The sequence below is a fragment of the Coregonus clupeaformis genome, chromosome 23, assembly GCF_020615455.1.
Source record: "Coregonus clupeaformis isolate EN_2021a chromosome 23, ASM2061545v1, whole genome shotgun sequence".
NCBI lineage: Eukaryota > Metazoa > Chordata > Actinopteri > Salmoniformes > Salmonidae > Coregonus > Coregonus clupeaformis.
The window spans coordinates 22,967,195-22,992,015 of NC_059214.1; the positions used below are offsets into that span (position 1 = coordinate 22,967,195).

Here is a 24,821-nt window from a genome sequence, read left to right on the forward strand (position 1 = left end):
TGAATGCCACACGGAAACAGCCAGTAAAATTAAAGGGTTGGATTTCCGTTCATGTGCAAAATCTCCCATCATTCGGTAACTGAAGTGACACCCTCCTTGCGCTCACCCAATCACAGAAGCAGCTTGAGGATATGTATCCAAGAGGAGGAAAGTGCGCGCAGATGCTGTTGCTATGGTAACGCTGACAGCTGTGTAGCAGCATCACTTGCATCAAAAGAGTATGAAAGCAGATCATAAACAAGCATGGTTGCCTTCTCTGTTCAGCTATTACATTCCACTCCTCTATTTGGCAAATTATAGGAGTGGCAAGGAGTGGAATGTTAGCTAAAAATACTGGTACCCAGACTACTTATAAGCTGTCATTTAAACAAACAGCAGCACAATGTGAAAGCAGAGGAACCTCTTCTAGCAAAGTACCTTCTTGGACTAGACTGTATAGGCCTATACATAACTAGACACAACGATGTGGATGCATGTGGATGAGTCAATGTCTTTGCAATATCTGCTTGCGTTATCATATGCAGATGTGCATAAACAGACTATTCAATAAAAATAGCAAACATTTAGCATAAGATTTTTTTGCAAAAATGTAGCATATTCATAAGAAGAAGACCCAATAATTCATGTATTTTCCAGAAAATGGGGTAAGACTAAAACTAACATGTGAATTGCATTCCTGAGATGGTGCATTTCATTATCTAGGCCTTTGAAATCATGTCCTCTGCTTATATAAAGACACCAAACAAATAGGCTTATTATTTCCTATGTGAATGACCAAAACAAAGGCATCACAAGCATGGCATTTATTTAAACTTTTATTTCTTTTTTTTTTTTTACATTAGATTTGACACAAAACAAAACTACTGTATATATATCATAAAAGAGCACATAATTATGCACAAATAAAACATAAAAAAATTGCCACATGAACAGATTCAAAATGAGAAAGGGTTTGTACTTTTCCCCTCTGTTAAAGAGTACGGCATTACCGATGGAACCATATGTGGCACTGGCACAGCAGTTTAAGCACAACTCTGCAGTAATTGTACCACAGCCATTTAGAATGGCACCCGCCAGTTTTCTCATCATCAAGCTTTTCTCAGTAAAGTGTTTGACTGCACTCTTTACAATCTACCATTTTGGCCTCAAAATGAAAATGTCTGTAGTGAGAATTAAAACAGCATATTTCACTAAAAGCAATAGACTAAATACAATCCTTATATTTCATGAACCTTAACACATAACAACTTAAGAACAATACATCAAAGGTAAGGCAAAGTTCACTAATAAGTTTGTCTGCTCAGTTTATCAACTGTTCAGAAAGTGCTTACCCACAGGGCACACACTGGTTGAATCAACGTTGTTTCCACGTAATTTCAACAAAATTACGTTGAACCAACATGGAACATACGTTCAATTGAAGTCTGTGCCCAGTGGGTAGGAATCATGTTACCATTGGGTCAGTAAAAGTGAACACATTCTGACAGTCCAACTCTTTTGATTGGGTGGTCTAAAATATCAACTGACTTTCAGGTGCAGCTGTATCTAGCTATAATAACATTGGAAACATTTAGCAAAACTTGAGTTGAAATTACCATTAAAATTAACATCCGTTTTCAAAGAGCATTTTTTTGTGAAAGACGCCTTCAGTGAACAATTGAAATAATTTAAGAGTATCACTGCCAGATTAGCCATACCCATGACTACATGTTTAACATACTTTTTCTGCAGTTTAAAAATAACTTTATTCTGGGAACAAAGTGCAATTCTAAACAGCTGAACAACCATCAAAACACAGCTTTTTGAGTTTTCCCTTGCCTTATGCTTTGTCAGAGGACTTTAGAGAGATCCTTTTTGGTAGAATAGATTAGAGCATTTATTGAGGGACATTTAATTGTCATGGGTAGGCTGTCAAATGCAAAAGGAATATACTACTGTAATACAAAGGCATTATGATACTGAAAATATTGTTGTATATAATTTTGCCATAAAATAGGAAATGTTCAGATTCTGGCAATACAATCTAGTGTGTTACAGTGCTCTAGAAAACGTAACAATTACATCATTTACAAAAATACAGAGCTTCCGTCATTGCAACTTTAGGTTGCCACAGAGACAAATTAATATAGTTATGAAATTATACCGTACTACAATGAAAAGTAAATTTACTTAAATGTTAATTTTTTTGGTAGACTGTGACCTATACAATAAACTGTTTTTATACATAATAAAAGCAATTCTACAGCCTTGCTCGTACTGCAGTGTGTTGTCCTGTATAGGTGACAAGGCAGTGACAAGGATGAGATGTGGAAGCTTGCCATTGGTAGCTCCAACATTCCATCCCTGGTCACAGACGGCTTTTCATAGGCTAACGTGACAGGACAGGTCATCTGAGGAACCACCAGCAGAGCAAAGCTCAGCTTAATAAATTACATTCATTTTAAAATAGAATACAACATTGTTCTATAACTAATGTTAAACAAATAAGTAAATTCCATATATTTCCATCAAACATAACATAAAAATGAACTTTTCAGAAAAGAAAAAGAAAAGTGATGAAAAAGGACAAAGATGGTAAGAGCATGCGTAATTTTAGTTTTCTGTGGATTGTCTGAGTTGATCAAACACCATGACAATATCATGATACTGGATACATTTTTGACGCATACTGATTTCACTCACACACTAAATGTAAAGGGGAGGATGAAAGACTGTGGGCAAGATTTAGACTTATAATATGCCATTTAGCAGACGCTTTTATCCAAAGCGACTTACAGTCATGTGTGCATACATTTTTACGTATGGGTGGTCCCGGGGATCGAACCCACTACCCTGGCGTTACAAGCGCCATGCTCTACCAATTGAGCTACAGAGGACTACAGAGGATACTTTGCACCTGTGTGAAGTTTTTAACTGTTATTTTCAAGAGCAAATAAAACATACAAGTTTAAGCAAAAGGTCAAATAATGTTACATGTAGATCATTGTAAATAGTTCCATGTTTTTAACTTAGTTTTGCCTTTATATCCTACTGTAAATAACTGGTGTAGACTTTGCACAGGTGCATTGGTGGGTAAATCTGTCTGTGTTTGTAAGTGCTTGTTTTACAGACCAGTTTGTAAATACAATGAAGCTTAACATATGTAGGGTTATATGAGTTTCATTGCACAATGTGATTAGTTATGTGACCACGTCCTACCACTAAAACATTTACTGTGATACATTCTACTCGAAAGACGTTAGACAGACTATAATAACAATGCACTAAACATGAGAATATGATAAAGACAGTTGTATAAAGAGACAAAGGAGTTACCAACATACAAGCACAACACATATCCGCTTCTCCAAACTCATCTCCAATCACTTTTTAGTTGCAAACTACTTTCAACTCATGAAGAATTAAGCTAAACCATTTTACATAATGAACAATCACTGAACTTCATGCCAAAGCAGCCATGTTCAGATCTGCCAGAAATTGAAACTTGAAAGTAAATGAAAAGTTAAAGCACTAAAACTAACCCAGTGTACAAAGACTACCAATGCACTGAATTCGCCTCACACAAACGGTTGTTCATTGTGATTATTGTGAGACCGTGGAGTATGTTGAGAAACTGAGGGTTTTCTATTCAAAGTTGAATATTTTTCACACAGAGCCTTTTCAAGATGCTTGTTATGTACATTACTTTAGGCACTTCTACAGTTAAAATAAGACAGGATTAATAAGTGACCTCGGGTCACTGCAAGGTTTCCTTGCATGTGTAAGTCAGCCTTTTTACAAGGATCACCACGTCTTTCCTTTGAAGTCTTATCATACTGCTCCCTCTTTAATGTCTGTGGCCTCTGCACTATGACCAAGAGTATGACCACCTAACCCCTCACATGTCCGTGACAGCTCAGCAGACACTCACTCAGCCTTTCAGTTCCTCTAAAGTGGCTTATTTTCAGCCCACCCATCACTCTGCTAGGTCATTGGCACAGCATCTGGTATATGGTGTTGATTTGATGGATGCCAAAACAAGGCCCAACTAAAACCCTAACCAAAGAGACATAACGCAAACAGTGCAGCGCAGACAGAAACGTAGAAACAGTGGTAGCTAGATTCCTTGATCATTTCTGGAATTAGTGACTGATTATATCATTGCCATAAGGTAGAGAAATTCATTTTCTGCTATTATCATTGGGTTTGCTGAGGCTCACTCAATTGGTTGTTCCTCCGTAGAGGCCAAGGCACACCAGGAGGGGGAGCAGTGATCCTGTACTCAGAGAATAACCACAAGGTAAACAACAACAGGCTATCCTCTGTCACATTCATCCTTTACAAGAGTAAGAAGGACACTCTTTCTAGCCTGACTCACAAGCCAAATGCAATTTGTATATGGTGTATAAAGAAGAGCGCTTTCCAATGGTCTGTGTTTTAAATAAAAGCAATCAAGCACTTAGATGCACAATCATTATCTGCTAAAAAGTTAGGTTTGAATTGGATGAGTGTTGTGCACTTTTAACAAAACGCTAAAAAGGAAATAAAAGTAATCGTTGAATACCTCTACGATTAAATCTTCACAATCCCCAATCATGTGTGTATACATATAATAAATCAGTCATTTACATATCAGTAATGATATTAGTCCTAGCAATACAGGTATATAATTTGTATATTTTAACATAGCTCAATGTTATACATTTCCTCAGTAATCTTCTTCTCAGCATGCAGGTTGCTGTAGTTCTCGTGTGGAGCAAAAGTAGTATTTACAGAAGGGCTGTTTAGGGCCTCTAAGAGGAGCGTCTTGACACTCTGTTCCTTCCTTGTTGGTTACTTGAGGATTATCTGTTTTAGAAGCAGAGATTGAGAGAGACATCATGTTACTCAATGGTGGCATTCACAATGAACATGACCGATTGCCCTTAGGTCCAGGTTACAGTTCCAGTACATTCTTTGGTGGCAAACACAATACTGATATAGTGTTGTAGAAGAGTTATGGCGGTATATGATTAAAGAAAAAGGGTTCTTATTTGCAGAAGTAGAACAGTAGCAAAACTGTGACCAGTATAATCATATAATGCTGAAGAAACAAAGAAACCCATGAGTAAAAATACATTTGAATCCCACATGTAAAACAAACAAAATTCGGTTGATGTTAGGAACCTTTCAGATAAGATTCAGAGCTGAGGCAGTAGTCTACATACCAAAGTTATTGCTAAAACTAAAATGTTGCAAGTCTCAACGACAAAAACAAACTGAAATAGTACACTATGTATTACATGTTAATACCTGGGAGAAATAAAAGACAAACAAATCAAGCAGAATAAGCTGCAGGAGGCTGGTGGTTGGCAAGTATGTTTTTGTGTTCTCCCGACACAAACCCCAGCCCCCTCCTCTCCTGCTGGAAAGAAAGAAGCACATCACCTGACCTGCCCCCCAGGTGGAAGAGTCTAAAATGGGCAACAGAGGGCAGGCACAGCGCTGTCACAAACTCACACACATCCATGAAGACATACAGTATGTCCTTCCTTTGATAATAACAGCCATGTCTGAGCTTCATTGGTCTTTCATTCATTCAATTGATCTCTTTAGTCTGAGGTGCTAATTTAGGCTGCTTCAACCAATATATTTTGTTTTCTTTTTTCCCTCGCTTGACAGAATTATAGTAACGCGTGAATTAAATAAGGGGCACTTGACACTAAATAAAGCAAAAACATGCGAAAAACAATTAAGGAAATTATGCAACACAACACAACTACTATTTGCAGATGGGAGATCTCTAAATAAGTGCTTTATGTCATTACTACATGTAATACAGCATCTACAATAATGATAGTCAAGCTTGCTAATAACAAACAAGGCAACAGGCAGGAGAGAAATATGCTTTGATGACAACGGTCTCCTGCTGCCATGACGAGCACTTATTTAGAGCTCAGGGATTCATGAAAGAAAGCTTTAAAAGGAGCAAACCTGATTGGCTGGTGCTGTTGCTGCGTAGGGGACACTTGTGGCAGGAGTAGTTGCTGCAGAGACAGTAGCAGGCGTAGCACTGTACATCATGGGTACTTTTTCAGGAAGGGAACCATGGAAGCAATGAACAGGTAGGTGGAGCATTATGGTAACCATAGCAACGTTTCTTTTTTCTATATTTTTTTGCATGGTGAATGCAGTAAAACATTAGCAGCAAGCCATCATTAGGTTAGACCAGCAGATGGCATGCAATCACAGTGCAAAGCAAGAAAGCATTGGATAAATAATAGAGGAAAGCTGATTTATTTTAGGAAATTTGTCAGTTATTTGTCTGATTCCCAGAGAAGATTGTCACATGATACTAAACGTGTCCAATTATGACATTCAAAAAGCATGTTTTACATAGCATACAGTATCTCATCATTAGAATGGTATTTTCACTGCTGTGTTAGAAATAAGTTCCCTATTTTATACAAATAGAGGAAACGTAATTTGATATATTTGATCTTTTAGGAAAGACCAAGACACTTTAGATAACATCTCTGGGAAACTGATCAAATGTCCTAGTCCACAGAGCAGCGAAGAACTATAAAAATCAACCAGCAGTGATTGTAACTGATGTCTTGAATTTTTGAATATTTGTATTATTTACAACGGTAAAATTATCACTGCAGAGAACAAAGGACATTCAAAAACTAAATTAAATCAAAATTAGGCCAATGAGTGATGGTGAAGAGTATAAATTGAAGGCTTGAGCTTTGTCAGGGACATGGCTAACAGAAAAAAATGCCAAAACGTATTATAAAATACACTTTCTCACATGTGATTTAAAATATGCTGGTACCTAACATATATAAACAACCTTATCTCCTGACCCAGAGACTGTTTATCCAAGCGCACATTGGAATAACAAGAATGTCCTTTAAATTAACAGCGAGAGCATTCCACCCATATTCTCCATTCATTACAGGTGATAGAAAAAATAAGCAAGGGACCTACCAATGCCGGTAGCAGGAGACATGCAAAACACTGACCCTGTGTGATTATGCAGTGGAAAGTGAGTAGAGGATAATAAAGGAGGAAAAACAGGTTAGCTAGAGTTTTCAGCATGCTTTTACACATTCTAAAACAAATACAAGCAAGACATTAACCCCTCAATGGAAACCACGTTTGTTTTTTGCTTGGTGAGAATACACAGAAACAAGCCCATGAGAAACGATGCGTCTTAGGGAGTGTAGTGTGTGGGTGTACGTGTAGGGTGTGGATAGATTACTGTTTTCCAAAGGGGGAGGTGCATGCTGAATAAAATAGCTCCTATCGACTGACATGGGAATCAGTGCTAGGGCAGCCAGGCAGTATAGTAGTTAACTCAGCAGTGAGATAAAGCATCTAACCAGAGTGCATAGTGGCGGTTACTGTTGATTATGGCTGTCAGAGGAAGGCCATGTTGAGAGAAAGAGCTAAGCTCATGATATAATGGTAGAATAATACAGTGTCCTACTTAGCCATGTACTGTATCACAGCAATGTAGGCCAATGGCCTGAATTTGATAGATTTGATTAAAGCAGATCTCCTTCAACTAACCTGGATGATGTAATCTGGAAGCACTGATATATCTGCCTGCCAGGACATTGAGCTATTAAGTATGTGACAGTGGCATTAAATGTGCATCATTTCCAAAAATGTACAGCTCAAATTATAAGGTGTTGCATTAAATCATCATAGCTAGCTAGCTACATCGGACCACGAGGAAAGCAAAAAAAACAAGGAAAGACACCTGACTGACAATATGCTACTTTTTAGGCTACATGATAAATGCCCAACCAAACATTAGCAGGGAGGGAATTATAAAGGACAAGTCATAGAGGGACAGTGGGCCCTGTACCTGTGGGATAGAACGCAGACGTCTGCTGGAGCTGTGCGTTGGCCAGAGCCTGCTGGTAGTGCAACATACTGGGGTTGAAGAAGGAGCTGGCCCCGTTGCTCTTCTCCAGTGCTTGTCTCTTTGGTAGGGGCTGCAGGCAGCCATGAGGGAACACCTGTCGAGTACAAACAACATGTTAACACAACACAGCCAAAACACTTATCAGTAGCTCTATTATAAACATCCACTGGCTATGAGCTTTATATGTAAATAATAGTACAATCATTGCCAAACAGTAGAGCAAAACTGTATACAACTACTACATGACAAAATAAAGGCATTTATGATCAAATTAGTGAATGGCTAAAACTTCATACTGTTCATTTTAACACATTTTAAATACCTATTTAATTACTGAAGGATAACTGATGGTGAAGGATTTTGTACACATACTAGATGAGTCTTAAGAGGTTGTAAAAACAAAAATGCCAAATTAAATTCTGTGAGTTGCTACAGTACAATTAATAGCTACATGCAAAGCAAAAGGTGAAAGGTCAAAGTACCAGGTCTACAGTTGCCTCGAGGGGTCGCTTCATTGCTTTGGCAGTCGACTGAGTCTTTTAATAGCAGGCAGCGAGCACATGATGGCAGTGGGCCAATGGGATTCAAGCGTATTAACATACAGGTAACAGCAAGCAGAGGTGCGTCATGGGGACAGCATTGCATTGTGGATAGGTGAGAAGGAGAAAACAAAACAAAATAATCGGAATGCAGTTTACCACCACATACAAAACAATAGGCATGCACAATAAACAAAATTAACTGATTCAAGGAAACATACGACTGACTGCTGAATTAGTATGTAAGCGTCTACTATACTCGTTAATAGCTTAATCTAATAGGATTTACAATTACAACAATACTGCGCAACAACATTGGGACTAAGGTTATTTGCTATGTAGAAAACACAACAGTAGTTAATCAAAAGTTGTTCATCATTATCAATACATTATCAATTTGAATATACAGTGTGGACTACTAAATAAATGTTGTAATAATGCATTGATTGACCTACAATTGCTTTAAAGGACCAGAATTGTACATGATACACGTCAATGTGAAATGGAGACAAAAGGTAACGCTAACAGGCATTAGCTAGGCTACTGTGAGAGGTCATCCTTGTGAAATGTATCTCTACCGAGAGCTAGGCCTAATTCATGTCATCTAGTGTGTTTTAATGACATACTAAATAGGGAGCAGAGAGAGAATGTTATACCCACTGCATTGATGATAACCTATACACAGAATGTGGAGCTCTGTTTATTATGATATTAGGCATCGAATTTGCCATTTTGTTCAATTTCTTGGCACATTTGTCACAAGAACACATTGGTCAACATTTCAACATTTTCCTGTTCAAAGTATACCTTCCCTACACTACAAAATCCCTCAGCATTACAGACGTATCAAGGTCCTAAAGTATTTACCAACTCTCTAGTAATACTATCACTGTATTACGGCAGTATTAAGTCATTCTAAAACCATGCAAAAAATGAATTTAAGACCACAAAACTGATGATAAAAATACATGGAGGAATGGAAAATAGCAGAGCTAGGGTGGAAGATACAGCACATTCTATGAAAGGCCATGCATGTTGTTTTTTAAGTGCAAAAATAAAAGTCTAAATGTGCCATTATGTGAATTGCGTACATTTGATGAGAGTAATGTTAACTGTTGAATCAGCTGTTAGAAGGTTGCTGGTGAATCTATGAATGTTTTTCTTAATCCAAAGTAATTAGCAGATACGGCTTTATTCTTAGACTTGTTGGAAGTTTAAGATAAAGGCAAAACCAACAGTAGGCAATAGATCGCGATGAAACAAGACAGTAGCTATAGAAACAGGGTTAACTTTGCAGTAGCTGGCAATTTGAACATAGATTTTCAAAAAGCATGGGAAGCAAGCAAATCTTTAGTTAAACAGCTAGCTAGGTAAAGGTTAGCGTCACATAAGGAGATATACAGTGGGGTCTGAAATGAATGACACCCTTGATAAAGATGAGCAAAAATGACTATAAAATAAATCATTCAAATACTGAGCTATATTGTATGCTAAATAAAACAAGTGTGGAAATTATATTGTTTTATACTAATGCTCAGAAAAATAGTTTTTGTTTAACAAGTAAAACAATTTTTTTCTCAAAAAGGTAGGGGTAAAAATTATTGACACCCGTTTTCTGTACCTTTCAATACCTCACCTTGCGAGGGTAACGGCACTGAGCCTTTTTTCAAAAAATGTTTTATGAGTTGGAGAACATACGGGAGGGATCTTAGACTGTTCCATAGAAAATTCTTACAGATCCTTGATATCCTTTGTCTGAGCTTATGGACTGCCCTCCTGTTTCATGTCCGGAGACTGAGATGGCCATTGCAAAATGTTCATTTTGTGGCCAATTAACAATTTATTTGTGGATTTTGATGTGTGCTTGGGGTTATTGTCTTACTGTAAGATCCACTTGCGGCCGAGTTTCAGCCTCCTGGCAGAGGCAACCAGGTTTTGGGCTAAAATGTCCTGGTACTGGGTAAAGTTTATGATGCCATTGACCTTAACAAGGGCCCCAGGACCATGGAAGCAAAATAGCCCCATAACATCAAAGATCCACCACCATATTTTACAGTAGGTATGGGGTTATTTTCTGCTCATGCATCCTTATTTAGACTCCAAACCCACCACTGGTGTGCGTGGCCACAAATGTAACAAATGTAAATGCCTGGAGTTTGCTAAACAGCATTGGCACTTGGATTGGAACCGGTGCTTTGGTCAGATGACATGAAAATAGAGCTCTTTGGCCACGCACACCAGCAAGACAATAACCCCAAGCACACATCAAAATCCACAAAGAAATTGTTAATTGGCCACAAAATCACAATTTTCTCAGTCTCCGGACTTGAACCCCATTGAAAACCTGTGGTGCAGTCCATAAGCGCAGACGAAGGATATCATGGATCTGGAAGGATTCTGTAAGAAGGAATGGTCTAAGATCCCTCCCAATGCCGTTATCCTCGCAAGGTAAGGTATTGAAAGATATTGAAAACAGGGGTGTCAATATTTTTAACACCTACCTTTTTGAGAAGACAAATTCTTACTTGTTAAACAAAATCTCTTTCTCTGAGCAATTGTATTAGTATAAAATAATATAATTTCCCAATATTTTTAGCATACAATATAGCTTTTTTGCTCATCTTTATTAGGGGTGTCAATAATTTCGGGAACGCACTGTACGCAAATGAATGGTTATGCTATGTGACAGTTTAAAGGCAACTTGAGGACTACTGCATATTGGGCAGCTGCCAGTCTTAAGAGCGTATATTAGATGTAACAGTCTTTAATGTTTCATGAAGCTACTTCATATATAAAAAATAAAGCGGTGCTCCACATTCTATGATGTTGGTTAATCAACCAACAGTGGGTAATTGAATAGGATTAAGACAGTAAGCCTACTGCTGTGAATGTAGAATACATTGTATTAAAAATAAATAGGACAAGTTGCCCTTAATTAAGAAGGAATCCTACAATACAGAAGCTATACTAGCCAATAGTGTGTGCTCTAAGCTGTCTGGAGGGAAGCATCTTACCATGGCTGCAGCTGCTGCCTGAGCTGCCACAGTCGATTGGTTGACCTGGTGTTGAGAGGCTTTGATTTTGGCCTGTAAGTGAGCAGGGGGGTGGAAGTACTTGCACTTCTCCCTGGAGCAGCGCGACTTGATGTAGTCCATGCAGACGGTGACCGTGTTGTCGCTGGTGTCGATCATGGGGTTGTCGCTGGGGTGGGCGAAGCGGCAGTCCGTCTCGCCTCGCGCACAGTTCCCCCGCTGAAACTCACGACACACCTACAGTACGACAACCACACAGGGAGGGAGACTGAGAACGGTAGAGCACCCTGGCAATGTACCCTGTTTGCCACACTCAACAGGCATTCCATAATGAATGTATATATACAGCATATATCAGACAATAATATGGCCTTGTTCTTGTTTGTGTGAAGGTGACTTGATACCTCCAGTTTGTCGGTGCGCAGCAGCTTCTGTGAGGGGGAAGAGGAGGACGAGTTGGAGCTCTGGACTGTGACAGGGGGGCTTCCAGGGACCATGACTTGGGTACTGGGGAGCATCTCTGTGGGCATCAGGCTCATCCCATGGTTCATGGAGGTCATGGGTGTAAGATATGGAGAGTAGCTGAGACCAGGGTTCGTACCAAGCCCCTGGTTTACATTGAACGTAGGCTGTGAAAGGGAAGGGACAACAGTCAGTAAAAACACTACTACACGCCTGAAATGAAGGATCTGAGTTTTGGTGTATAATAAACTGTACTTACTACTGAATATGAGTAACTTACTACAGGCTGCATGCTTGTGCCTGGGATCATGAAGTGCATCTGCTGGGCCAGCATGGCTGCTGCCGTCTTCTGCTGGATGAGGTTGTTGCGTCCGTTAATCTCTAGCTGGGTTTTTAAATGCGAAGGTGGATGAAGGTACTTACAGTTTTCTCTTGAACATCGACCCTAGAGTAAGAACACACAAAAAAGCCAACTATTAGATAAAGAAAAATTCCCTGAACCTTTTACTGCAGTGGGCTAAATCAGGGTCACACAGTGTTTCTTGGTAGTCTTAAACCAATCTATTTAGAAACAAAAGTATTCACACATGGTAATGGGCTTAAAAAAAGAAGACATAGGGCCTCCCGAGTGGCGCAGCAGACTAAGGCACTGCATCACAGTGCTTGAGACGTCACTACAAACCCGGGTTCGATACAGGCTGTGTCACAACCGGCCGTGACCGGGAGTCCCATAGGGTGGCGCTCAATTGGCCCAGTGTTGGCCGGGCTTTACTTGGCTTATCGCGCTCTAGCGACTCCTTATGGGGGCCTGCAGGTTGACTTCGGTCATCAGTTGAACAGTGTTTCCTCTGACACATTGGTGCTTCCAAATTAAGCGGGCGGGTGTTAAGAACTGCGGTTCGGCGGGTCACGTTTCGGAGGACGCATGACTTGACCTTTGCTTCTCCCGAGCCCGTTGGGGAGTTGCAGCGATGAGACAAGATCGTAATTGGGGAGAAAAAAAAATATATCTGTACCATGTCAGATATAGAGTTGAAATGTATGATTTTTTGAGTTTGTATCCCAATATTACACTTTATAAACATCACAGAAGACTGAAATATAACAAAACCATTTGACATAGAAACACTGTATTTTCAGCATTTCTTTGTAAAAAAATGTCCTGAACATACAGTACCTCACTCCTCTCAGACCAAAACCATTCAGCTCAGAGGACAGGACACAATGCAATATCACAGGAACACAATCATGGTGACAAAGAATCACGCCTTCACACTCAATATGTTTTTCTGTGGGGACAGATAGTGAGGTAGTTTTGATGATGCTATTGTTATGGCACAGAGGCAGTATGATTGACAGAGAGGAGAACATTGTTCCCTACGACAAAAGCACATAGGGGATGGATTCTTGCAGAGTAATGGAACAGAAAACTGTTTGAAACACTCTTTTGTCATAAGTGCTTCATAAGTGCTTCTATGATCAGGAGGTAATCCACAGACACACTATGAGTCATTTATGAGAATAATAATGTACAAAGTTGATTGATAGGCCAAAACATTTAATTTAGCAGAAAATCAGTAGCCTACAGCCTACACATTATGAGGTGGTCACTGATCAAGTAGACCTTGTAGTAGGCTAGTGTTCAATAGGCTAATGTTACATAATGAAGGATGGTTGTGTAGGATGATGAATAAAGGACAAGAAAGCTAGCTGTGACCCACTGCACTATTGCTAACTAGCCGTAGGCTTGAAACCTACCAGCTAAAAGAGGCTTAGGGGAAAAGCTGAATGGCCAGAAAATGTCTCTGAGCTTGCCAACGTAGGGAATCTCTTCACACTGACATCCCATCCTCTTTGTAATGGAACAGTAGAATCCAAAGTCCATTCACAACAATTCAGATGTCAGCCTGATAGCATCCTGTACTCAGCTCTGCTCACTTGACCCGGCAATGATTCTTAGCCTGACCTCAAACCCATTGCTAAATATTTTTCACACAAGTAGAGTAGCTCACTTCTGAGTAGCAGGGACTTGAATTAGACAGCCACCTGAACTTGAATTACACTAAATAATATTTTGCTGGCAAATCATTAAAGCAGTGATATCGCTGTCAGTCAAAATCAATCAATCAATTTTATTTTATATAGCCCTTCTTACATCAGCTAATATCTCGAAGTGCATTTACGTGTCAAAAGAGTGAATTAATGAGAGATTAGCTGTCTATGTCCTACATATTCAAATGAGGAAATCCTTCAATAATTCATGTCAATGGAACTAATTTCGTAAACAGATTAGAGCTACTGAACTCATTTGTGACGCTCCCCTGAGATTGATATAAATGATTACCAGGGAACGCCCACATGGACCGCCACATCATTTTATAAGGGAATGACAAACCCTTTTGGAAAGTTGCCAGATATCAAAGTTAGGGTTTGGATCAGGGTTAAAGTCAAGCTATTGCGTAATGGAATTTGGCCTGACCTCTTTGCCTACCAGTCCTGATCGACTGTGGCTCCCAGACGAGATCATTCGAATAACAACATTTGGCTAAAGTAAAACACAGCATAGGCTACTGCAAACTCGGCATTTCCTGCGCTAACTGAGTCATGATGCTTATTCAATGAATGGGAAGCAGACACTGCTTTTGTCAGCCTTTGCTATGGACACACACACACACACACACAGACTTCCATTATATCAATGGAAGTCTATTCCACATTAATGAGACACAGACGAACTGTTTATTCAGCCAACAAAAGAGCTAAAACACAGTTCTGTGTTCTTCATTAACAAAGGTTCCAAGTCCTTTAGGGATGCATGAGTTCAAATTGGCTTTCTTACCCAGGCCCCTCATTTACGTGTCTTCCATTCATGGCAAATGAGAGGGTCTGAATTATTTTGAGATGTGAAGAGCATACATGCAGCTGTGACAAACAACACAGGCTCCCTGTTCACCCCTCACAAAACACAGCCATGTATCTAGTCTCTGAAGAATAAATCATGTCATCAGTTTGACAAATACGCTTTTTCAATCTTTCTCCTTGACACCCACAGCATCTTCAATAGATACCTTTGAACAATCAGTATGAACAGAGTAGGTAGGTACACTTAAAAAGATCTGTGGAACTACTACCATTAGCCCAATTCCTTCCCCTTGATGGTTGGTACAGTAATAGCCTTTATTCCTAGGTGCACAACTCAAAAAGTGCTTTAGTCTGTACTCTGGCCTGTCCCAGATAGCTCATGTTATCTATCAACTTAAGGCTCTATTTGAGCCACAATATCCTGATAACCCAGCCTTGTCCTCAACTATTTCTGCTGGCTGCTAAAAGTCTCTGGTCGCCCCAGACATCCTGGAGTTTGATGCCAGGCCAGGAAGCGGGCAAAGTGGTAACAATTGCTTTCTGACAAGAGAGCAGAGCCCACACACTGGTCTCTTATCTGCGCTTAAAAGAGCGTAATATCTTTCTCAGGTGTGGGAGGATGATAGTGGTACCTTGGCCAGAATTGGAGACGGCCAGACATCAGAATTGTCTAAGGTTTACAGAGAGCTGCAGGTAGCCTAGTTGAAGTGTCTGGTTTAAGTCTAGAATCCCAGGTTTGGCTATTGCAGAGGCTATTTCACATGACAACATTTAACGACAGTAGCCTATGTGAAGACTAGAAATGATCCCAACAAAATAGTGAGCCATAGAAATGGGATCTACATTTGTACTCTTTGTGCAATTGACAATCAGCAGTTTTAATTTTCTACAGCTCTAGAGTAATGGGCTGATTCATTAGCGGAGCACTTAAATTAAGGAGAATGCTTTGTGTCGGTGTAGCGTTCCATTTCGAACGCAACCAGAGGAGGTGTGAATACTGCAGCAGGATAAAAGGATCATTGTTCAGTGAGTGTTAAATGCCTCATGGGAATGGTTGTGGTGGGAGAGCTGCATTTGGATTCGTTTGGTTGAGAGCTCATAGATGTGTCAGGTAGCCTAGGTTGACACAATGAGAAACAATAATGGGAAATCCTCCACTGGCTCCATAAGTTCTGTTGATATCTGTTAGTGGGACACTTTTCTGGAGCTGATCGGATTCATATTTGCCTCTATTTAATAAAAGGCAACAATTGGGACATTTCAAAGTCAACATGTAGGCCTATTTACAATGGTCTATGTTTCACTTTCACATTCTCTCTCACATGGCTACACCTTGTAAATAAACACACAGACTCAGACTTACCTCATATTCCCCGGGGTAATTCAATAGCCTGTGTGTTTGTGTCTCCTCTAATAATCCTACAGATGGGCTATAACAAAAACTGCTGAGAAACTAGAAATTAATATGCTAATAACATAGCTGAGCTGTTGTCTCTTAAGCCTGGCTTTCCACTGCAGTGAGAGTGCTAATTCCAAACACATTACCCGCCTTCCCTCCTCCTGTTTTCCTGCTCTCCCACATCATATCATCTGCAGTGAGCTCCTGCAGCTAGGCCACACGCTCACCCACCCAGCTCTCACACTAACTCAATACTGCACAGCCCACAGCCTAACCCACATCAGGGGGGCAAAGGCCCACACCGCACTGTGTGCCACTTCAGCAAACATCAACAGCAACCTACACCAACAAATGCCATACACCGTAATGTAAAAGAGCACGAGAGGCTCTCGCTGCTTCACTGAATCCGATATTGAGCAGCAGAGCAGCCTATCTCCCTTTAGGTTCCTAACAGCTATTCTCTGGCTGCTATAGCCCTGCTCAGCTCCAGCTCTCTCTCCAGGTGGTAGTGGTGAGGGCTTTGATGTCATGAACAGGATGCTGGATGAGCCTGGAATGTGAAAACCGTGTAGCACCTGAACCAACAATCACCAACTGCTCATACTCACATGCATGAAGGCATCTACACTCTTAGAAACCAAAAGGGTTCTGCAGCTGTCCTCATAGGAGAACCCTTTTTGGTTCCAGGTAGAACCCTTTTGGTTCCAGGTAGAAACCTTTTGGTTCCAGGTAGAACCCTTTTGGGTTCCATGTAGAACCCTTTCCAGGGTTCTACATGGAACCCAAAAGAGTTCTTCCTGGAACCAAAAAGGATTCTACCTTGAACCAAAAAGGGTTCTCCTATGGGGACAGCTGCAGAACCCTTTTGGAACCCTTTTTTCTAAGAGTGTAGGCTACAATGGCTATCTGCTAAGGTGCTCTTTTGTTTCTCTGATATCATGGCTTTGTCTGGTAGGCTACATAGTCATGCCCAACAGGAAGTAGGTAGAATAAAAACACAACATGCTGGCTTGTGAAGTCTAAATATGGTTACAACTCTTCACTAATCAGCCAGATGTTTAACTCGTTATTTACACTTGAACTTAGGATACGTACATTCTCATTGTAGTATAATGTAATGAAAGGTCTAGTATAATTTTCTGCTTTTCTGAAGAAGGCATATTGATCCTCTGAGTGCCTAAAACTAACATCTTAACAGAAACTATTTTACACACACAGAGTGGAGAGTGGAACAGGCACAATGTCATCCAAGATCCATTTACAAGTGCGTGTGCCGTATTCCTTTCCAATAAATGCTTTAATTGATGCAAATAATATTGACGTGAATATACATTATTCAGGTTAAGAGGAAATGTTGAATCAATAATTAGTGCTTAGGCTAGTAGTGAGTATAAATAACCAATGATAATGACGTTAGCAGCACAGAAAGGTCTTTGGGAGACGCATGCAACGGTAAGCATACCATACTAGCCTATAGATTTATGTAAATTGAGTGAGTATAGGGAACAGAGGAGGTACTGTAGATTTCTGGGGGAATTCTGGGTCTGAAGCCATTAGGCTTAATACAATAGTGTTTTCATCTGTACAATGCATGGCCTTTCATGGCATTTCCTGGTCCTCAACGCATTAAAAGGGACCACACGGTCTTATGGGGGCACGGCAGTCTCAGCTACTGTAAAAACACTGACAAGACTGCCGTGAATGAGGGAGGAATACAGGAAATCAGAAATAATGACTCTGGGTGATGAACAGGAGCCTCAATTCGCATTACTTCTGAAAGGAAGGTGGTGCAGGTGCTGACTGCTGAGGGAGAGGGCTGACTAGGGGTGAGGTAGTGATGTAGTAGCCCCCCTCATCATAAGAAAGGAGTGTAGAGATCTCATGTACTGTAGCTCTGATCTCTTCATGAGGTGTAGAGTAGTTCTCTCAGTCTGTCTTTGGTTCTGTTACTTTCACCTGCTGGTTTGGTGTGACAGCCTTGTTCCTACTGTGAAATGTTAAGCATTGGTGGAGTTCCATTCCCTTTCACACGTGGACTCTGTCGACCCCTGGTCCACCCCTCTGATGGCCTTTGCTCGAGTCCTCACTGCACAGCTGTTCTAGAAGAATGCCACTGGTGGAGGCATTCATAATGCAAGATGGTTGTGCTGGATTTACAGGGGTAGAAACAATTTTAAAAAGTTCTGCCACTGTTTAGAAATAATTTGAACTCTATTAACAAAATAGGATTTACACCGGCTTTAGAGAATTTCATTTCACAATGATGCATTATTCATGTCTCACCCACCTAATGCCAAAGTCACCCTTAATATGAGGCAGATGTTCAGTGATCAATTTACATAATAGAATATCAATGTCATATCACACATTGTCTCAGATTACATTGTGAGAGGAGAATAAATAGCTGCCTTCAACGTTAGGCTATTTGGATGAGGTATCACAGAATAACAAGAGAAGGTTTTATGTTTTCCCTTGGAGTAGCCTAAACCCTCCACATCTAAAACAGGATACACAATACATGATCTACTGGCCAATAAAAGTACAAGCTCACGAAACAGAGTAGCCCTTTTTGTGATGTACTGTATCTGATGGAAGCTCTGTTCATAAATCTTTGTTAGCGCAGCAGCAGACGTGAAGCAGATAAATTTGACTAATCCCAGTATAACAGCATGTGCTGTGCTGTGCTGGCCACCCCACCCACACACTGAATGTTAAACACCACACAATAAACAAAACAGCCCGAAATGCTGGGGAGTGGCCTGAGCACAAAATACACAATTCATATTTGCTCCTCAGTACTGTTTGGGATAGGGTAAACGTCCCTATTAAGCCCACGTACCATATACAGTGGCTTGCGAAAGTATTCACCCCCCTTGGCATTTTAATTCAAATTGATTTTTGTGGGGTTTGTATCATTTGATTTACACAACATGCCTACCACTTTGAAGATGCAAACTCTTTTTTATTGTGAAACAAACAATCTTTTGCAGCAATTACAGCTGCAAGGCTCTTGGGTTATGTCTCTATAAGCTTGGCACATCTAGCCACTGGGATTTTTGCCCATTCTTCAAGGCAAAACTGCTCCAGCTCCTTCAAGTTGGATGGGTTCCGCTGGTGTACAGCAATCTTTAAGTCATACCACAGATTCTCAATTGGATTGAGGTCTGGGCTTTGACTAGGCCATTCCAATACATTTAAATGTTTCCCCTTAAACCACTCAAGTGTTGCTTTAGCAGTATGCTTAGGGTCATTGTCCTGCTGGAAGGTGAACCTCCGTCCCAGTCTCAAATCTCTGGAAGACTGAAACAGGTTTCCCTTAAGAATTTCCCTGTATTTAGCGCCATCCATCATTCCTTCAATTCTGACCAGTTTCCCAGTCCCTGCCGATGAAAAACATCCCCACAGCATGATGCTGCCACCACCATGCTTCACTGTGGGGATGGTGTTCTCAGGGTGATGAGAGGTGTTGGGTTTGTGCCAGACATAGCGTTTTCCTTGATGGCCAAAAAGCTCAATTTTAGTCTCATCTGATCAGAGTACCTTCTTCCATATGTTTGGGGAGTCTCCCACATGCCATTTGGCGAACACCAAACTTGTTTGCATATTTTTTTATTTGGACAGATACTCCAATCTCCGCTGCGGAGATTTGAAGCTCCTTCAGGGTTATCTTTGGTCTCTTTGTTGCCTCTCTGATTAATGCCCTCCTTGCCTGGTCCGTGAGTTTTGGTGGGCGGCCCTCTCTTGGCAGGTTTGTTGTGGTACCATATTCTTTCCATTTTTAATTATGGATTTAATGGTGCTCCGTGGGATGTTCAAAGTTTCAGATATTTTTTTATAACCCAACCCTGATCTGTACTTCTCCACAACTTTGTCCCTGACCTGTTTGGAGAGCTCCTTGGTCTTCATGGTGCCGCTTGCTTGGTGGTGCCCCTTGCTTAGTGGTGTTGCAGACTCTGGGGCCTTTCAGAACAGGTGTATATACAGTGGGGAAAAAAAGTATTTAGTCAGCCACCAATTGTGCAAGTTCTCCCACTTAAAAAGATGAGAGAGGCCTGTAATTTTCATCATAGGTACACGTCAACTATGACAGACAAAATGAGAAAAAAAATTCCAGAAAATCACATTGTAGGATTTTTTATGAATTTATTTGCAAATTATGGTAGAAAATAAGTATTTGGTCAATAACAAAAGTTTCTCAATACTTTGTTGGCAATGACACAGGTCAAACGTTTTCTGTAAGTCTTCACAAGGTTTTCACACACTGTTGCTGGTATTTTGGCCCATTCCTCCATGCAGATCTCCTCTAGAGCAGTGATGTTTTGGGGCTGTCGCTGGGCAACACAGACTTTCAACTCCCTCCAAAGATTTTCTATGGGGTTGAGATCTGGAGACTGGCTAGGCCACTCCAGGACCTTGAAATGCTTCTTATGAAGCCACTCCTTCGTTGCCCGGGCGGTGTGTTTGGGATCATTGTCATGCTGAAAGACCCAGCCACGTTTCATCTTCAATGAAGGAGGTTTTCACTCAAAATCTCACGATACATGGCCCCATTCATTCTTTCTTTTACACGGATCAGTCGTCCTGGTCCTTTTGCAGAAAAACAGCCCCAAAGCATGATGTTTCCACCCCCATGCTTCACAGTAGGTATGGTGTTCTTTGGATGCAACTCAGCATTCTTTGTCCTCCAAACACGACGAGTTGAGTTTTTACCAAAATGTTCTATTTTGGTTTCATCTGACCATATGACATTCTCCCAATCCTCTTCTGGATCATCCAAATGCACTCTAGCAAACTTCAGATGGGCCTGGACATGTACTGGCTTAAGCAGGGGGACATGTCTTGCACTGCAGGATTTGAGTCCCTGGCGGCGTAGTGTGTTACTGATGGTAGGCTTTGTTACTTTGGTCCCAGCTCTCTGCAGGTCATTCACTAGGTCCCCCCGTGTGGTTCTGGGATTTTTGCTCACCGTTCTTGTGATCATTTTGACCCCACGGGGTGAGATCTTGCGTGGAGCCCCAGATCGAGGGAGATTATCAGTGGTCTTGTATGTCTTCCATTTCCTAATAATTGCTCCCACAGTTGATTTCTTCAAACCAAGCTGCTTACCTATTGCAGATTCAGTCTTCCCAGCCTGGTGCAGGTCTACAATTTTGTTTCTGGTGTCCTTTGACAGCTCTTTGGTCTTGACCATAGTGGAGTTTGGAGTGTGACTGTTTGAGGTTGTGGACAGGTGTCTTTTATACTGATAACAAGTTCAAACAGGTGCCATTAATACAGGTAACGAGTGGAGGACAGAGGAGCCTCTTAAAGAAGAAGTTACAGGTCTGTGAGAGCCAGAAATCTTGCTTGTTTGTAGGTGACCAAATACTTATTTTCCACCATAATTTGCAAATAAATTCATTAAAAATCCTACAATGTGATTTTCTGGATTTTCTTTTCTCAATTTGTCTGTCATAGTTGACGTGTACCTATGATGAAAATTACAGGCCTCTCTCATCTTTTTAAGTGGGAGAACTTGCACAATTGGTGGCTGACTAAATACTTTTTTTCCCCACTGTATACTGAGATCATGTGACAGATCATGTGACACTTAGATTGCACACAGGTGGACTTTATTTAACTAATTATGTGACTTCTGAAGGTAATTGCACCAGATCTTATTTAGGGCCTTCATAGCAAAGGGGGTGAATACATATGCATGCACCACTTTTCCGTTATTAATTTTTGAATATTTTGAAACAAGTTATTTATTTCATTTCACATTACCAATTTGGACTATTTTGTTTATGTCCATTACATGAAATCCAAATAAAAATCCATTTAAATTACAGGTTGTAATGCAACAAAACAGGAAAAACGCCAAGGGGGATGAATACTTTTGCAAGGCACTGTATATAAAAAATGTCTGAAAAGCGGATTTGGTGGTCTTAATAGGGACGTTTACCCTACAGGTTAAGCGGATTAAAAGTGATTCTGAGGACAGTGCGTGTATTGTCTTTTTGACATGTTATAAGCCTATAAGCTTTCGTCCCGTATCCAGAGGCAGAATAAACATTTGTATTGCTCACCACATTTCACCATTCTGGTGTCAGCCTCGTTTAACCACCTGAAACATGAAGTCTTCAAGTCTCATTCCCCCCAAAATGTGTCAGGAGGGAATTACGACTAGATTAAGTTTCACACTCTGAGCTATGTTGACAGCCATTCAAGACGCATGGAATGGATGTTCCATTAATATTCCTGCTGCTGCTTTCAATACCTCTCAGGGATGTCAGCTAGGGCTAAATAAGCTTTACTATACAATTAAAGGTAAAATACACTGCATTTAAAACAGTCAGCAATAATGTAATGAATTTAGAGCTTGTGAAATTATACCTAGGCTAAATATAGCCTTTCACAATCATAAGACCCACTAATAATGTAATTATTTTATCAAAACAGTTTAACCTGCTTTGTTAGAAAAATCACTAATCTGGATTTCAAGTTAGTCTATGAAAATGCCCTTTTTGTTCCAAATTTAACCAGAAACATGCATAATGCACTTTCACTAATAATTTACATTTAAGTCATTTAGCAGACGCTCTTATCCAGAGCGACTAACAAATTGGTGCATTCAACTTAGGATAGCCAGTGGGACAACCACCACTGGGGGAGGGGGGAGGTGTAGAAGGATTACTGTTATACTATTCCAGGTATTCCTTAAAGAGGTAGGGATTCAAGTGTCTCCGGAAGGTGGTCAGTGACTCCGCTGTCCAGGCGTCGTGGGGAGCTTGTTCCACCATTGGGGTGCCAGAGCAGCGAATAGCTTTGACTGGGCTAAGCGGGAACTGTGCTTCCGTAGAGGTAGGGGGGCTAGCAGGCCAGAGGTGGATGAACGTAGTGCCCTTGTTTGGGTGTAGGGTCTGATCAGAGCCTGAAGGTAAGGAGGTGCCGTTCCCCTCACAGCTAATGACTAACTTCTTGTAGCAGGCATTTTAGAAAAATCTCTCAAGCACAAGCCCACGTGCTACTATGTCCTGTGTGTTTGGTAGTGGTAGTGGAGCGAGTGAGTGTTATAGTAGTTTTCCATCGTTTGTAGCTAGTGCAGTAATACCCACATAGTGCAGTACTACCCACAAGGATGGGGTTACGACTCATTTGTGGCCCAAAAATGAGATGCAAACTTTGAAGTCGGAACTGTTTGTCCGGTTGAAGCTAGCGGGTTGGAGTATGGGAGCCATGCGCTTGTCTACTGTATGTGGTGCTCATTTCACCCCGGAGGGCTTCGATGGCTTAATATAACCAGTGGAAGGCAGGATTCGGAATGAGACTGACTGAAACCAGGTGCTGTGCCGAGCGTGAATGTGAAGCCTGTAACCTATATTTCCTACTGACCTACTGGTACATCTCAAGTGTCAGCAGTGTTTGAGATAAACCAGATAAATTCAATGTGTATTTACCTCACTATATCCTATTGGTTAGCTAGCTGCCTCACCTTGGCTCTTCTTTGACTTTGGTAGCTAACTCAGCCGTCAATCGGTAAGTCTCCGTTATCTCTACTTTATATCTGCTGGCATTTTTTGTTGTGTTCTGTGGATTCCTGCCTGTGCTAGACTCGTTTTTCCAAAGATATTTATAACTAATCCCGTCTGTAGTTGTTCTCTGGCTTTCTACTTAGCTATGTCAACCGTGGTGGTTGGCTAGCTAGGCTAGTTAGCTGGCTAGGCTAAATAACTAACTTTAGCTTGCTGGCTAAGATAACTGCATATACCGGTAACATTATTTGCTAACTGGTTAGATGGAGTTTATGTATTTCCAAAACATTGGTTTACTTTAATGTAGCTGTAAGCTAGGTGTTGATAGCAACTGGCTGACTCATGCAGTGCTAACGTAATGTTAGCAGGCTAGTAGGGCTAACGTTAGCAGGCTTTGGTGGCTAATGTTAGCAGGCTTTGGTAGCTAACTCGGCCGTCAATCAGTAAGTCTCCGCTCTCTCTACTTTATATCTGCTGGCTTTTTTGTTGTGTTCTGTGGGTTCCTGCCTGTGCTAGACTAGTTGGTGGTGTACATAGGCTTACTACTTAGCAATGTCGACCGTAGTGGTTGGCTAGCTAGGCTAGTTAACTGGCTAGCTAGCAGACTAAAATAACTAACTTTAGCTGGGTGGCTTGCTGGCTAAGATAACTGCATATACTGGTAACATTAGTTATTAACTGGTTAGATGGCGTTATGTATTTACAAAACTTTGGTTTACTTTAGTGTAGCTGTAAGCTAGGTGTTGATAGCAACTGGCTGACTCACGCAGTGCTAACGTAACGTTAGCAGGCTGGTAGGGCTAACGTTAGCAGGCTAGTTGGCTAGCAAGCTGATTTGTAACAATAAATTAATAAAGTATTTGCTTGGAAGTTGGCTGAAAATAAATTGTAAAACCCTGACCTGGGAGTTGGAGTGAGTAGTTATGCTGTACTTTGCTCCGCAGGTAATATGACACACATTACATTACAATGGAACGATTTGATTAGTGTAATGTTAGCTAGCTACATAGTTATATTTGTATCAAAGATAAAGGTGTAGTATTGAGAAACTATCGAGGTTAGCTAGCCAGCTACATTTGTTCGCAGCGACTCCGTTTTTCAAACAAAGTCAACACT

The 24,821-nt window shown here is 40.7% G+C and overlaps 1 protein-coding gene across 1 annotated transcript in view; it reads right to left on the reverse strand.

Annotated features, from left to right (window-relative positions):
- Positions 1-3,019: 3,019 nt before the first annotated feature.
- LOC121536741 (muscleblind-like protein 2a) overlaps positions 3,020-24,821 on the reverse strand; it is a 35,948-nt gene continuing 14,146 nt past the window's right edge. Inside the window, 8 exon segments of the mRNA XM_045206587.1 lie at positions 3,020-4,827; positions 6,952-6,987; positions 7,537-7,572; positions 7,838-7,991; positions 8,380-8,433; positions 11,451-11,705; positions 11,873-12,097; positions 12,211-12,375. Coding sequence (XP_045062522.1) covers positions 4,703-4,827; positions 6,952-6,987; positions 7,537-7,572; positions 7,838-7,991; positions 8,380-8,433; positions 11,451-11,705; positions 11,873-12,097; positions 12,211-12,375 — 1,050 coding nt within the window. The 3' untranslated portion in view covers positions 3,020-4,702.